Source organism: Orcinus orca, chromosome 8, assembly GCF_937001465.1.
Source record: "Orcinus orca chromosome 8, mOrcOrc1.1, whole genome shotgun sequence".
In the NCBI taxonomy this organism is placed as follows: domain Eukaryota; kingdom Metazoa; phylum Chordata; class Mammalia; order Artiodactyla; family Delphinidae; genus Orcinus; species Orcinus orca.
Genome location: NC_064566.1, coordinates 50,338,262 through 50,353,736, shown reverse-complemented (window position 1 = coordinate 50,353,736; position 15,475 = coordinate 50,338,262). Strand labels below are relative to the sequence as shown.

General features: G+C 58.2%; 1 protein-coding gene across 10 annotated transcripts in view; it reads left to right on the top strand.

Moving 5' to 3' along the window:
* PDE2A (phosphodiesterase 2A) overlaps window positions 1-14,852 on the top strand; it is a 94,805-nt gene extending 79,953 nt beyond the window's left edge. For all 10 annotated transcript variants that reach the window (XM_033405637.2, XM_004279757.3, XM_033405640.2 and 7 more), the window contains 24 exons: window positions 465-618; window positions 773-825; window positions 1,009-1,083; window positions 1,185-1,226; window positions 1,760-1,828; window positions 2,082-2,212; window positions 4,865-4,976; window positions 5,659-5,698; window positions 5,841-5,904; window positions 6,338-6,410; window positions 6,559-6,736; window positions 6,959-7,071; window positions 7,741-7,818; window positions 8,923-9,045; window positions 9,504-9,574; window positions 9,854-9,976; window positions 10,303-10,390; window positions 10,622-10,669; window positions 11,709-11,783; window positions 11,953-12,052; window positions 12,310-12,422; window positions 12,812-12,850; window positions 12,986-13,092; window positions 13,431-14,852. In XM_033405637.2, the coding sequence (XP_033261528.1) occupies window positions 465-618; window positions 773-825; window positions 1,009-1,083; window positions 1,185-1,226; window positions 1,760-1,828; window positions 2,082-2,212; window positions 4,865-4,976; window positions 5,659-5,698; window positions 5,841-5,904; window positions 6,338-6,410; window positions 6,559-6,736; window positions 6,959-7,071; window positions 7,741-7,818; window positions 8,923-9,045; window positions 9,504-9,574; window positions 9,854-9,976; window positions 10,303-10,390; window positions 10,622-10,669; window positions 11,709-11,783; window positions 11,953-12,052; window positions 12,310-12,422; window positions 12,812-12,850; window positions 12,986-13,092; window positions 13,431-13,641 (2,280 nt within the window). In that variant the 3' untranslated portion in view covers window positions 13,642-14,852. The remainder of the gene's footprint in view (window positions 1-464; window positions 619-772; window positions 826-1,008; window positions 1,084-1,184; window positions 1,227-1,759; window positions 1,829-2,081; window positions 2,213-4,864; window positions 4,977-5,658; window positions 5,699-5,840; window positions 5,905-6,337; window positions 6,411-6,558; window positions 6,737-6,958; window positions 7,072-7,740; window positions 7,819-8,922; window positions 9,046-9,503; window positions 9,575-9,853; window positions 9,977-10,302; window positions 10,391-10,621; window positions 10,670-11,708; window positions 11,784-11,952; window positions 12,053-12,309; window positions 12,423-12,811; window positions 12,851-12,985; window positions 13,093-13,430) is intronic.
* Window positions 14,853-15,475: the final 623 nt, after the last annotated feature.

The following is a 15,475-nucleotide window of genomic DNA, read 5'->3' as shown; positions in this document are numbered from 1 at the left end:
TAACCTCTCTGAGCCTCAGTTTCACATCTGAGAATGAGGATAAGGATAGCACTGATCTACTGAGGGTACTGGTGAAATAAGGGGAGTCAAATATTTTGTTAATACTTAGGAAGGACTATCTACATAATGATATTGAGGCTCTTCCTGGAGATTTTATGATTTTGTGACTTTAACAAGAACTTACGACTCCCCGTGGGTGCTAGAGATGGAGAAATCTGACCCTGTTCTGCCTTGTAAGAGTCTGGGGGCTAGGCGTGGAGACAAACCCTGTACTTACCTGATCATGGACCGAGGGGCGCTCTGGGGGCAGTGGGAGTCCACAGGAGGGTGGAGCGCTGAGGGATGAGTTGTTTGGGACGCGGGTTGGGGGTGGGGGCGATGGGCACCGCAGGCAGAGAGAAGGGCTCGAGCAAAGGGCGATAAAGGTGGGGCGTGTGGCTTGCTGACCGCTCCGCCCGTTCCAGACCCTGGTGGCCCTGAAGAGGGTCCAGGCCCTGCAGCAGCGCGGGCCCAGCGCGGCCCCGGAAGCGGTCCAGAATACTCCAGAGGGGGCGGCGGGAGACCAGAAGGGTGGGGTTCCGTACACAGACCAAGACCGAAAGATCCTGCAGCTTTGCGGTGAGGACCCGGCTGGGGCAGGTCCTTGGGGGCGGGGCGGGGCGGGGTCGAACCTGGAAGGGAGGGGCCCATGGTGGGCGGGGCCTGAGGGTGGCGCGCACCCTTGGGGGATTCTGTGGGCCCTCTCTCTCTGACCCGCGCCCCGCCATTGCAGGGGAACTCTACGACCTGGATGCCTCTTCCTTGCAGCTCAAAGTCCTCCAATACGTGAGTCCCTGTGCCCCTCCTGGGACCAAGGTCCCTGTGAGCCGTCCATCTCAGTTCAGAGTCCCGTGTCCTGCCCCTCTTCTCTTCCCCACCTACCCGAGGAACCTCAAAAAGGTCAGAGGGTGGGGAGTGGGTTTGCTCCCAGATCCACGGTCAGCCTCTCGCTGTGTCCCTCCCTCTCAGCTGCAGCAGGAGACCCAGGCATCCCGCTGCTGCCTCCTGCTGGTATCTGAGGACAGTCTCCAGCTTTCCTGTAAGGTGAGGGCCCAGGTCCACTGTGGAGCAGGGCGAGGGACCGGGGTCTCTGAGAGGAAAAACCCTGCCCATCCTTAACCAGTCCACCTCGCTCTGCCCATCAGGTGATTGGAGATAAAGTGCTGGAGGAAGAAATCAGCTTTCCGGTGAGTCCCGCACCCCCTGTGTGGGAGCCTGCAGAAGCAGTTAAAGTCGTCTAGGCTCTCCTGGGATCTGCCCAGAGAGATTGGGATCTGCTAGAATCTCTTGGAATCTGATGGAATTATCTGGATCTTGAGGTCTACTTAGAAATGTTGTGAGAGATCACAACCTCTCATGATCAGGAGCCATTAGGAGAAATCTCTCACAGTCTACAGAAAGACTCACCTGCGACCATGTCACTTCTGTTGGAGTATTTCTGGATTTGGCTCTCTTAGAATCTGTTAAGATCAGTGAGAATCCTTGGATTCTGCTTTCCTTTCTCCTAGTTAGGGAAGACCCTCAAGTCCTCCATAGGAGATTCTGGTCAAGAGCCTACTCCCCCACCCTCACCCCACCCTCACTCCTCAGTGTTGACTCCATCCACAGTTTGGACTGACTGAAGAGGTAGTTGAAACTTCCAGACTTGGGGGGGAAGAGGTCTGACATCGCCTGATCTTGGGAAGAGCTGGGCCCTGACTGGCTCTCCTCACTCCCCCAGTTGACGATGGGACGACTGGGCCAGGTGGTGGAAGACAAGAAGTCTATCCAGCTGAAAGATCTCACCTCTGTAAGCCATGGCCTGGCTGGACTGGCGGGGAGCCAAGGGGAGAGCCCACTGCCCAGTCCCCAGGGCCAGAGTCTCTGGGCCAGGGCAGCCTAGGGATGGGGGGAGACAAGACCCCACCCCATGTCATAGCATTTCCCACCCTGCATGAGCCCTTCAGCCCCTCCTGTTGCAGAGTGTGGTGGAGGGCGGGGGAAGGAAGCATATTTCCTCCTTCCCTGCCCTGACTTGCCTCCCCCTTGCCTCCCCTTTGCAGGAGGATGTGCAACAGCTACAAAGCATGTTGGGCTTCGAGGTGCAGGCCATGCTCTGTATCCCTGTCATCAGCCGGGCCACTGACCAGGTGGTGGCCTTGGCCTGCACCTTCAACAAGCTCGGAGGAGACTTGTGAGTCTGGGTGGAGTGATGTGGATCAGGAGACGGAGCTGGGAGGCCGGGTGGGGCTCGACTAGGGTAACAGCGCGGGAAGGGTACTGGGCAGGGAGTACTTACTATTCCAGCAGCGGTAGGTTGAATGGTTTGTGCAAGAGACTGAGATTATGGGAGCGATAGACCCTTGCCGCTGCTCCATTTTGACTTTGTAAAATCATGTTGCGGTCCAGGCGAGTTCCCCTTCTCTTTGCCCACTTCCTGCAGTTTGGATTATCCACTTTTTGCTACTGGCCTTTCCCCCACTTGCCATCCTTTGTTTTGGCATTTCTGCTGGGAACTGCCTGATGGAGGAGCGATGAGCTCTAGGATGGGTGAACTCTCTGGGACCCGCAGAGCATCACCGACCCAGTGGACAGTGACTCAGGGAATAGGCATGGGGGCTGGGCTAAGCTGAGGGTCCTTAGAGGCATTGACAGGGCAGCTGTAGGAATCGTGTGAAACAGAGGGGTAAGCTGGACACACGGTCAGATAAACAAGCTTAGTCCATATCTCAAGAACTGAGGTCAGACTTGAGGCCTAGGAGTCGTGTCATAGATTTCCTGTCCCACACCAACTCATTAACTGGTAGCAGCTGCCTGAAGCATTGTATTAGTTTAGTGAGAAACAGTGCTGGGATTGATCAGCCGTGTCTGTCCTGGGTGCAGCTTTAGGATGTGAATGCTGCCACGCTTGGTCCAGCAGGCCTAGCAGTAGGGTGTAGTAGGCAGGTGAGGGGTTGCATTCTGATTCCAGGATGCAGAGAGATGCTGTCAAGATGCTTGGCCCTTGGGGCCCAAGCAAGCAGGCTGGGTTTGAGGGCTCGGACCTCCTGCAGGAAGTGGAGACTGGAGATGTTGGGACTAGAGAGTGTCAGAAGCCCAGGGATGGGGCCTGCAGGGGTGGGGCAGAGATCTGGGAGTCAGAGATCTGAGTAGCAGGACCTGCCAGCATGGAGCTCTATTGGCAGTTGGATGGGCCTGGGAAAATAAAGACAGGGACAAGGCAGAACCTGCTGAGGCAGCGGGGTTGTAGGATCTGTGTCATTTGTCCCATCCTAGTGGTGGGAGCATTTGTGCCATTCAATAAACACACATTGAGTACCTACTGTGTCTGGCCCTATGCTCCCAGAGGGGAGGGTCCAGCAGGGTTTGTGACCTCTGGCTGCTGGCTGTAGCCTTGGGTTCTGAGGTGGCCCTGGACCTGGAGGAGAGGTGGTATCAGAAGGGAAACGAGGTGGGGACTTGGTGACAGCCCTGAGGCCCAGGGCAGGGGCAAGGTCATCTCTGGGTTCCACATATTTCCGGGACTGAGTGCTGAACAACTGCATGAGCCAAGGTGGCGCTCAGCTCAGAGCAGACACTGCAGAGAAGCTGCCTGGAGCCCAGAGAGAAGGGACTCCAGAATCCCTTTAGCTGGGAGTGCGATGGGGCGGGTGGCAGGGGCAGAGGTACAGTTACGACATTGAGCAAACACTTTCCAAATATCTCCCCTGTACCAGGCTCTGTATTAGGGGATGATACAGTCATGGTCCCTGCCTTCAAGACTTGATGTTTATTTTTAGGGCGTAGAGGGAGGAGGGTGGGAAAGGTATTCTAGGCAGAGCGAACAGTGTGGGAAAAAGCATGAAGGTGTGAAAGAGCCTGAGGTTTTCTCAGAACGATGAGGATCTTACTGTGGCTGAAGCTGAGAGACGCCCATAGAAGAGGGGAGAGAGGTGGGTGGGACTGGATGGAGAGGGCTCAAATGCCACGAGAAGGAAGGTGGGCAGACAGACACAGGGTGGTGGGGACTGGGGTCTGGATCCGAATCACTGGACGGCGAGCACGCGTGGAGGATACCCCGGCAGAGAGGAGCACTGAAGGCAGCCCCCAAATGGGGAAGGGACTAGGCAGGGAAATCTGGGGGCTGAGAAATGGTCAGAATCTCTGAGGAATGCTGCATCTCTCCACGATCCCCATCCGGAGAGGCTTACCCACGTCCCCAGCCCAGGTCCCACCTCCAGCTTGGTCCATCCAGTCCCCCCAAGCTCCCTGGTGACAAATCATCTGGTGACCCCACTGAATGACCTCCTCAGGATTTGGGGCTGATCTTGTTCGTTGTGAGCCAGCTCCATGAATCTGATGGGCACTGCCCTGCCCACAGCACCATAGGACTTGTGGAGGCACCAAATCGGGGCCTGCAAAGTGCAGGGAGGAGGGTAGGACAGTGACAGGAGCTGGAAAAGACAGGGCAGTGCCACCGCCCCTCCCTGAGGCTGGAGGGGCCCCTGGAGAAGAGCAGAACACCCAGCCCCAGTCTGAGGGAGGAGACTCAACCTCAGTCTGGGTAAGTCTAAAGTCAGAGGAGGGAGACATGGCTCTGGCTTCGAGAAGCAATAGTCTGAGGAAGAAAACACATTTTGATCAGAGGAGGATTAGAACTCCCCCACCCCCACCCCGCTCAGGAGCCCTCAGTCTGAGGGGGAAGCTGGCCCAAGCCACCTGTGCGGTGAGCAGCCCCAGCAGAGGAGAGTGAGTTTGCTGGTGGATTTCCAAGTGGGCTTCCTGGAGGAACGGAAGTAAGGCAGAATGGGGCAAGCAGTCTGTGGTCTGTCCCTCTCCAGTGACCCCCGCCACCCCACCCTGCCAGATTCACAGACCAGGATGAGCGTGTGATCCAGCACTGCTTTCACTACACCAGCACGGTCCTCACCAGCACCCTGGCCTTCCAGAAGGAGCAGAAGCTCAAGTGTGAGTGCCAGGTGAGTGGCGCCTCTCTCGGAGACCACGTCGCCCAGCTCTCAGCTCCAGAGAGTCAGCCACAAGGGAAAAGCCCATGTCTTTGGGGGCTGGTGGCAGGGAGACTACCTATGCTCTGGCGGCCTCTTAAAGAGGGAGGACAGGGCTTCCCTGGTGGCGCAGTGGTTGAGAGCCCGCCTGCCGATGCAGGGGACGGTTCGTGCCCTGGTCCGGGAGGATCCCACATGCCGCGGAGCGGCTGGGCCCGTGAGCCATGGCCGCTGAGCCTGCGCGTCCGGAGCCTGTGCTCTGCAACGGGAGAGGCCACAACAGTGAGAGGCCCGCGTACCGCCAAAAAAAAAAGAGGGAGGACAGTAGCTCTTCAAGACGGCACCTCTGGCTGCAGGCACTGTATGCGATCGCCCTCTAGTGTTCAGATTGGACATCACCGCAACAGCTGGGTGGCTAGAGCTGGAGGTGCATGTGCACCTCAGACTCAGGATGTCTGTGCACCCTCACTGGGGCTATTCCTCCCACTCCTTCACTTAGTAGCCAAATGATATAATTAGACTCTGCCAGTCTCCAGTCTGTCCAGAGAGCCCTAGGGGAGGAATGAGAAGACCCTGGAGCTGATGGAGGCAGGGGGCTGGAGAGGGTGACCCCCTGCAACCTGATTCCCTGTGATTTCCATTTTCTCCATTCCAGGCTCTTCTCCAAGTGGCAAAGAACCTCTTCACTCACCTGGGTGAGTGCACTGCCCTCCTTCATACCTGGCTGTGGGGTGGGAGTTGGGGGGTGGCATTTTGAGGAGGGGAGGTGGGAGGGCTTGGCCTCTCAGCACTCCAGCCTGGTCTCACCACTGTTCCCCATGCTTCTTGCTCCCACAGATGACGTCTCTGTGCTGCTCCAGGAGATCATCACAGAGGCCAGAAACCTCAGCAATGCTGAGATGTGAGTGAATCCACCCCGGGGTGGGGCGAGAGAGGCCTTGGGCCTCAGTAACGACCTCTTCTTTCCTCCGCTCTTTTTTTCCCCTCTGTTGTCTTCTTGTGGGACCCCTTCACGTTTTCTGTGATTCTTTATTTCATGCCTGTGACTCTCACTAGACTGTGACAGCAAGTGACAGCAGGGGTGGGGCTTACTTTGCTGGCCATGGGTCCTCAGCTCCTAACACAGTGCCTGGTACAGAGTAGGTGCCACAAAAAAAAAAAAAAAATCATCGATCTGGACTGATGTCTGGAGTCAGCCAGCTCTGAGGAGAGTCTCTCCCTCCAGGCCTCAAAATCCAGGCTTTGCCTCTAGTCGTGAGATTTGAGGGGTGGCAGGAGAGGGGTGGCAGGAGAGGGGTGGCAGGGCTCTGTGGACCAAAGCCATCTCTCCACAGATGCTCTGTGTTCCTGCTGGATCAGAACGAGCTGGTGGCCAAGGTGTTCGATGGGGGCGTGGTGGATGATGAGGTGAGGCAGGGCCTTGAGGAGGGAGGGTGTGGCCGTGGTCCTGGGGGCCGGGAGTGCGCAGTGGGCGCTGTGGAGCAGGCCCGATGGTTGATGGTCCGCTCTCTGACCGGCCACCAACTTCCTCTCTACGCCATCCCTGGCCCGGCAGAGCTATGAGATCCGCATCCCGGCCGACCAGGGCATCGCGGGCCACGTGGCGACCACGGGCCAGATTCTGAACATCCCGGACGCGTATGCACACCCACTTTTCTACCGCGGTGTGGACGACAGCACCGGCTTCCGGACGCGCAACATTCTCTGCTTTCCCATCAAGAACGAGAACAAGGGTGCGTGGTCCTGGCGGCTCCGGGAGGAGGGGCGGGGCGGGGCCTGAGCAGGATGGGGCGGAGCCGAGCGGACGTCCCACAAGCCTTCTCCACCACCCTAGTGTCCCTAAGCCGAAGGGATGGGTTTTCCCAAATACGTGATGTCCCTTGAGGACACCCTGGGAGGGCAGATCTCCGTCGGACACATCCACTGGTTCATCCTAGCCCCTCTTTGGTCCCCAGAGGTCATCGGTGTGGCCGAGCTGGTAAATAAGATCAACGGACCATGGTTCAGCAAGTTTGACGAGGATCTGGCGACAGCCTTCTCCATCTACTGTGGCATCAGCATCGCACATGTGAGGAGGACAGGGGCGTGCAGGACCCTCTGTTCTCTCCACATTGGCTCTCCTTGCTCTGTCCAGACGGGTCCGTGCCCTGCCCTGGGGCTCAGAGCCCTGCTGCTGGGTTGCTCTGCAATCTTCAGTACCTACTGGTCACCTCTGGCCTCAGTTTCCCATCAGAAAATCAGAGATACTACTTCCTGTCCTGTAGTTAGCCTCCCAGGACTATGGGAGGTCTGTTTTATTTCCCTCCGTTCTCTGGAAGCAACCTCAACCCAAGCTCCTGGTTATTCTTTTTGGGGTATGTTGGGTCTCATTGTCCAGAGCTGGCAGCTCTGGCCCAGGAATCCAACCCCTAGGCCCCCAACGCTGTCCCCCTTCCTTGCTTCTGTCTCTCTGTTGTGGGCCTCAGGTTCCATCACTGAAGCCTGGGGCAAGCTCAGGAGAGTGTGCCAAGTGCCAGCTCAAGTGCTAAGAGGCACTGGGAAGGAGGGGCAAGGGGAGGTCTGGATGAAAGTTGGAGGGGGCCCCCTACTCTGGGCTGGAGCTTGAAGGCTCAGACTGGGCCCAGCATGGGACAGGAAGGGGGCAGGGGTTCTATCTGATCCCTTTGTCCCAGTCCTGGACGTTCTGAGATTTCACAGCCACCTTGCCTGAGCCCCATCTTTCCCTCTCTCCGCCCAGTCCCTCCTATACAAGAAAGTGAATGAGGCCCAGTATCGCAGCCACCTAGCCAACGAGATGATGATGTACCACATGAAGGTGAGCCCTGCATGGAGCTTCTGCCCTCCTTGTCAGGGCCCCAGGGTCCCCTGTAGCCCACCTTTTCCTCCCCTGCCTCCCCAAATCCTCAGGCGCCCAAGACAGGCTGGGCTTTCTTATCATCCTCTCTTGAATATAAGAAGATAGACCCAGGGCTCCCCTGGTGGCGCAGTGGTTGAGAGTCCGCCTGCCAATGCAGGGGACACGGGTTCGTGCCCCAGTCCGGGAAGATCCCACATGCCGCGGAGCGGCTGGGCCCGTGAGCCATGGCCGCTGAGCCTGCGCGTCCGGAGCCTGTGCTCCGCAACGGGAGAGGCCACAACAGTGAGAGGCCCGCGTACCGCAAGAAAAAAAAAAGAAAGGAAGATAGACGCAGAGCAATGCCTCGCCTTTTGCTCTGCTGCTCTCCTTCGGGGCAGCTGGCCTTCAAAGCAGTTTCTGGTTCAGCCCCAAGGCTGGCAGCACTACTTAGCCCAGGGAAGAATTGGTTCAGCCAGGTGTTCCCAATGTCCAGGGATAATTCCCATCCTGGGAATTACTGAAGGCTGGGAAGCCCACCCAGGGCCCTTCTGACAGATCCCTTAAATACAGTGGCCATGCAGTCCTGGGCAGTCCCATTCCCAGACCTTGTGTTAGAAAAGCTGTCCCAGGCTTTACTTCAGAGTATGTGGTGGTCATTGTTCATTTGAACATTCCTCTCATCTGTGTCTAAACCAAAGTGTCACAGACTTTGTGGCTACGGTCAAAGCTGTAGCAGGGAGGATTGAGGTTAGACTCTGGGATGGTCCTCCCAAAAGAAGGAATCTTTCATTTATTGTCCATGAAAGGCTACCTATGCTGCCATGAAGAGGTGTTCTCTGTCTTTGACAAGGACAGGCTGTTACAGATGAGGGTGGTCACTGGAAAGGAGGCATAGTAGGTTGCATAGGGCTGCAGGATGGTGAGGGGACGGTGGTGTTCTCCTGCCCAGTGATAACCCATGGAGTGGATGGCCCGACTGGTGTGCATTCTGAGTGGGAGGTCCCCGCCACTGTGGGAAGTTGAGGTTGAAGACATTGGACTGGGTGGAGGCCATCTTCTAATACCCCGGCTGGTTCCCTCTAGGTCTCTGATGATGAATACACCAAACTTCTCCATGATGGGATCCAGCCCGTGGCTGCCATTGACTCCAATTTTGCCTGTTTCACCTACACTCCTCGCTCTCTGCCCGAGGATGACACCTCCATGGTGAGCTGGCCTGTCCCACTGGAATGTGGAGGTGGAGAGTGTACAGCCGGAGATTGAAGTTAGATGTGCATAGGAACTTCCTGGCAAGACAGAGTCATCAAAGAAGGCTATAGAGTCTCCTCAGAGATGGAGGGGGCATGCGGGCTGCCGGCACGGGCCCCAGGGCCTGCCCGGGGCCAGGGGCTGGACGGGAACCAACGAGGGCCTCAGGATTGGCACCTCCCTCCCTGTTTTTCTAAGATTTTGTGTGAACTTGGTTCCAAGAGTTCTTAGATGTCATATTTCTAAGTTCATGGCTCCGAGAGTGCTTGGCTCTACCGTTTTATAGTTCTCTAGTTTAGATCTAAAGTTCCAAGACTCCAAAATGTTGGAGGCTCCGAGAAGGGCCAAGGCTGGGGGTGGGGTGGCCCATCTTGAAACTGACGATGCCTCTGCTCCCGCCTTTCCACTCTCTCCAGGCCATCCTCAGCATGCTGCAGGACATGAATTTCATCAATAACTACAAAATTGACTGCCCGACGCTGGCCCGGTGTGTGTCCCCAGCCCTCCCCTCCGTGCAGGCAGCCCCGTCTCTGCCTCCCTCCTAACTCTACTCTCACATCCATTGCCCCCTGCGCTCTGGGAAGGACTGTCTGAGGATGCCTAGGGGAGGCCCACTCTTGTGAGGGTGGGGGGGATCTGTGAGTGAGAAGCAGTTCACAGACACTGGGACCACAGGATAGGAAAGGAATGGGGCAGGGCAGAGCCTGGAGGGTTTCCTGGAGGAGGAGAGCCTGAGGCCCCTGTGCTGCCCTCTCCCCTCCCCCAGGTTCTGTTTGATGGTGAAGAAGGGCTACCGGGATCCACCCTACCACAACTGGATGCACGCCTTTTCTGTCTCCCACTTCTGCTACCTGCTCTACAAGAACCTGGAGCTCGCCAACTACCTCGAGTGAGTGACTGCACTTCCCCCCATCTGGTAGCTGGTGGGGTCCCCTTCCCTGGGACAGGGTGGCACCTCCTGTGTGGCAGGCTTTACACACACTGCCTCACGGGACCCTCTTAACAGCCCAGTTAGAAAGGTACGAGGCCCCTTTCCAAGAAGGGGACCCAGGTGTCCTGAGCTCCTGTCCAGGCGGTTCCTGGACATCTGCAGTCAAATACTCAACCACTGAGCTATTCCCCTTATCCTGGACGTCTCATCCAGCTGGCCCTCCTTTGGAAGTGTGGGGAGGCAGCAGTGACTGACCTCCTTTTCCTGTGTCTCCTCCCAACCAGGGACATGGAGATCTTTGCCTTGTTTATTTCCTGCATGTGTCACGACCTGGACCACAGAGGCACAAACAACTCCTTCCAGGTGGCCTCGGTGAGACCCTGCCCTCGTCACAGTGGGCAGCCTCCCCGAGGTGTCTGGGAGTCTCCCCGCTCCAGCCTGGGGAGAGGCGGGAGTTGGTGAGACCAGGAGCCAGTTTAGAGATGGGAGGAGGCTCTCCCAGGCTTTGGGAGATGGCGGGAGGCGCAGGGCAGTTCTGAGCCTAATATGGCAGCACTTGCCTCTGGATGTGAGGAGTGATGGACTTTTCTCGGGCTTTTCCAGAAATCTGTGCTGGCCGCGCTCTACAGCTCAGAAGGTTCTGTCATGGAGGTACCACCATTCTGCCCAATATCCCCGTTTCCACTGTCCCCTTAAAGCCAGTGACTTACTAAGTTAGACTGTGGCCCAGCTCGTCCCCCTCCCAAGCCCTGCTCCTCAGATAGGCTACGAGAGCTGCAGCCACCCCCAGGGCACGCCTGGCTCTTGTTCCCCGATGGGCTTGGAGGCGTGCAGGTGCGGCCGGGGGTACGAATCAGGCAGCAGGTTCCGCCTGAGCCCAGGTTTGCCGAGGGAGGACTTGCATTTAGCATGTTTCTCTCTGCATGTCTGGGGACACCCTATGAAACCCCCTCCCCGCCCAGCCGGGCACGGGCTTCACTGCCATCATACTCAGCTTTGTCTTAGACTGATGTGGGTGGGTCTGCACGCCCGCGATGGGAGCTCCTGGGGGCAGGGACAGAATCGGGGACATCTCTGAGTTCCCTGCACCTGGCAGAGGGCTTGGCACAGAGTGGGAGTCAGACTTCCAAGCTCGCCTTGCCCCACGCGGCCCCCGCAGGCCCCCTCCAGAGCTGCTCCCGCTTGCACACCCCCAGAGACGAGGGGCTCGCTTCCTCCTGGGAGGCATGGTGGCAGCCCTGCTTCTGCCCTCCATGCCCTGGGCTTACCTGCCCCTCCTCTGAGTGATAGCCCTTCAGCATCAGGAGACAGGGTCCTTGCCCTCGCCTTGTCACCGCCCTTCCTTGTCAGCACACAAATGCTGGCTGCATGAGTTAGTGTCCAGGACTCCGAGGGATCATTTCAGAATCGTTCCAGCTTGAGAGGCCCTCAGAGCTTACCTTGTTGTGTCCCTCCACGTGACAGCTGAGGAATCCAAGGCTCAGAGGTGGCCAGGGACTTGCCCAGGGTCACAGAGAGGGTTGAAACAGAGCCCAGAAAGGGAACGGGCCCCGCACCCCCGACTCCCCAGTTCTGCCTGCTCAGCTCACCTTGGGGGCCGGGGCTGGGCCGGGCCTGCTCCCACTCTTGGGGTCAGTGAGGAGGGAAGCCCCCCACCCCAGCTGGACCCCCATCACTCCTCTCCCCCCAGAGGCACCACTTCGCTCAGGCCATCGCTATCCTCAACACCCACGGTTGCAACATCTTTGACCACTTCTCCCGGAAGGTGATGAGTCCGGGGGTGGGGCTGGGGGTGAGGAAGTGGGAGCTGGGAGCTGGCCTGAGACGGGAGAAGGAGTGAAGCCGAGGGGTGGAGGTTCCTGAGGTCTGGGGGCGAGGGTGGGGTGTCTGGCCAGAGGCCTTGACACCCTCCCCCACCCCTGGCCCTGGCCCAGGACTATCAGCGCATGCTGGACCTGATGCGGGACATCATCTTGGCCACAGACCTGGCCCACCACCTCCGCATCTTCAAGGATCTCCAAAAGATGGCCGAAGGTGCCTGCCTTTAGCCCAGGCCTCAGGGATGGGGAGGGACCACCAAGAGGGGGATTCGCCTGGAGAGCATCCCCAGGGTTTTAGATCCACCCCTTCTGGCATCAACCCAGCAGGCAGACCCAGCCCTACATCCCTGGCTCCCATCCAGGGTGCTGAATTCCCTGGACCACTTTGGGGTGGGCCCTGGGGCCTTGCCCTCCGAGAGAGGGTACCAGGATGCTGGGGCCCTCTCCTTGACCCCGTTCTCTCCCCAACAGTGGGCTATGACCGAACCAACAAGCAGCATCACAGCCTCCTTCTCTGCCTCCTTATGACCTCCTGTGACCTCTCTGACCAGACCAAGGGCTGGAAGACAACGAGGAAGATTGCAGTAAGTGCTGCCCCAGCCTGGGAAGGCGCAGGCTGTACTCCCTGCCTGGCTCTGTGTGGCTCCCGCAGCCTGAACACCCTCCCTGTGCTGAGCTCAGCCTGTGGGGGAGACAGGAACCTGGACCCCCTCAGGACGACAGGTGGGGAGATGCAGGGGGGGGCATGGACTCACTGGGGGGGTCACTCATAGCAAATCAGTGGCTGGTGGAAGGTGGGCCAGAACCCAGCCACTCCTTCCCATCTGGGGCCCATCCCCCTGCCAGGCCGGAGATGGTGAGGGCAGGTCCTGAGGTCACAGTGCCTCAGTTTGCCCCCTTGGGAATGGGCTGTGGAGGAGCGTGGGTGGATGGACCCCACTCACAGGAGGTAATAAGAGTGTTGACCTTTCAGGAGCTGATCTACAAAGAGTTCTTTTCCCAAGGAGACTTGGTATGTGGGGAGTGACCGCAGGGTGTCCAGGTTGGGGGAGGGTTCCTAGCCTGGGCCCCGGGAGGGCTGGGTTAGCCTGATCCGGGTGCTTATGGAGGAAGGAGAGGGCCAGGCCTGACGACTTGATGCCTGCAGGAGAAGGCCATGGGCAACAGGCCAATGGAGATGATGGACCGTGAGAAGGCCTACATCCCCGAGCTGCAGATCAGCTTCATGGAGCACATCGCAATGCCCATCTACAAGTGAGCGATCTCGTGGGGCCTGCTAGGGACCCCAGCCAGGGACAGCAGGGTGGGTGGGATGGGGCTGGCTGTGGCTGTCACAGCAGACACAAGTGGTGGGCTGGCCTGGCTCTGCTCCAGCTCATCCACTCCCTGCCTCTGGGCACAACCTCTCCTGCTTTGCCCCTAAATGGGCCATTCACTTCATCCTTGGTCCCTTATGGAAAGAGACCGCCATGTTCTCCTTGTGCTTCCCGTCCTATGCCTCATACTCTTGTGGAAGTTTTACCTGTGGTCCAGCCCGAATCTTTCTTGCTGCTCACAGTCTGACCTCTTACCCTGCGCCTTCACATCCCCAGGCTGCTGCAGGACCTGTTCCCCAAAGCAGCAGAGCTGTATGAACGTGTGGCCTCTAATCGTGAGCACTGGACCAAAGTGTCGCACAAGTTCACCATCCGCGGCCTCCCAAGCAACAACTCGCTGGACTTCCTGGACGAGGAGTACGAGGTGCCTGACCTGGATGGTGCTGGGGCCCCCATCAATGGCTGTTGCAGCCTCGATGCTGAGTGAGTCCCTCCTGGGACTCCTCTTCACCCAGGCCTCCTCCCACAACTCTCCACTGGCCTGGCCACATGCCCTGGGACCAGAGCCACGGGTCCTGGATTCTAGACCAGGACTTCCCATGTGACCCCGGGCAAGGCCGACCTTCCACGGCCTCAGCTTTCTCGTCTGTATAATGGAAGACTTCCAGCCTCACCAGGACTTTATTTGTCCTCTGAGAGCACAGGGATGACAATGAACAGTGCGCCCTGCTCTGCACCTCTGACCACACCTTGGCAAGTGCCCCCCCTCAGGCCACTCTTCCGAGGCAGCCTGGATGGTTTCTCCTGGGCCCCATTTCTGCCCCACCAGATCTGTGCCCTTTTCCTCTGAGGACACCCCCTGCCCCTCAGAATCCTCACGCAAGAAGGTGAGACATCTGAGTGGGCAGAGTGTGGGTCTTAGAGACAGTCATCAGCTTGGCTGGAGGACTAGAAATAGCGATGGGGCCACAGGTGGCCCTGAGGACTGCCACTGTACTTATAGTGGAGACTGGGACCTGGGGAGATGAAGGGGTCCCATAAGGAAGCTGCCGGGGGGCAGCTCAGTGCTCTGGGAGAGGGGGCTCAGGAAGAAAGCAGGATAAGAACAGTGGGCAGGAAGGATCCCTGGGCTGGGAGGCAGGCCCATCATGGGTCAGCAGTGCTTCATCCTGGCTGTCCCTGGGCAAGTCCCTTCCCCTATCTGGATGAAACAGGAGGGTGAGACAATCCATTCTCTAAGACCCCTTTTAGATCAAAGTCCCCATAGCTCTGTGGAGTCCCAGGAGAGGCCATGGAGTGTCCCTGGACCCCTGGGGCAGAGAGCCGACACTGAGTCCCTCTGTGGCCCCCTGAGTGCACCCCCTTAGCCCGAGCCCCTCCTGCATTCCTGCAGCCAGAGGGGAACCTGGCCTCAGCCCTGGTAGGGCTTGTCTCCTCTTCAAGGCCATATCCACCTGTGCCCCGGGGCTAGGGAGACCCAATAGGGCTGGGCCTCTGGGGTCATCCCGGCTGCAGGTTCCTCCTTTCTCTGTTTTGTTCAGTACAGTGTTGTGGGCTGGGGGGAGGGGGCCACCTGCCTTACCTATTCTGAGCTGCCTTTAGAGAGATGCGTTTTTCTAGGACTCTGTGCAACTGTTGTATATGGTCCTGTGGGCTGACGGCTTTGTACATGAGAATAAATCTATTTCTTTCTACCAACCCTCCCCCACAGGGCTGTTTGCAGACTTTGTATGTGGGGTTGGAGGCGGGGGCGGGGAAACAGCCCTGGGGGAGGCAAATGCCTTTTAGAACTCTCAGGCTACTGGAGGTCCCACCCCTGCTGCCTAGCCCCTCTTCTGGGGGAGTCCTAGACCTGCTGGGGTATCCCTGGACCAGTCCTGTGACAGATAGTAGGGACTTAGGTGTGGATGGCAGATACAGAGGCCTGAGCATGGGGCAGCGATTGTGGACTGGAAAGGGAGAATTGAGGGGCTGAAGCAATCAAGGAGGCTGCCTAGAGGAGGTGACCTGGTGCTTCTCCTAGACCCTCTGTCTGCTGGCCTTCCTTAGTCATGAGTGCCCATACAGCCGAGGCCTGGGCCTCTGAACCCCCTCCGAGCCACGGGGATGCCTGTCTGTGTCCCTGTCAATCCAGCCAGAGGGGTAACCTTGAGTCTGACTCTACCTCAGATACAGCCCTGGGTTGTGTCTGCGGGGTGGGTTCCCTGCTCTCCTGGCTGTGAGAGTGTTTGCTCCTGCACAGACAGAGAGGGGCAGGTCCCAGATTGGGGACCATGAGGAGGCTCTGACTGGCACAGTCTCCATACCCCACTCCCCACTTG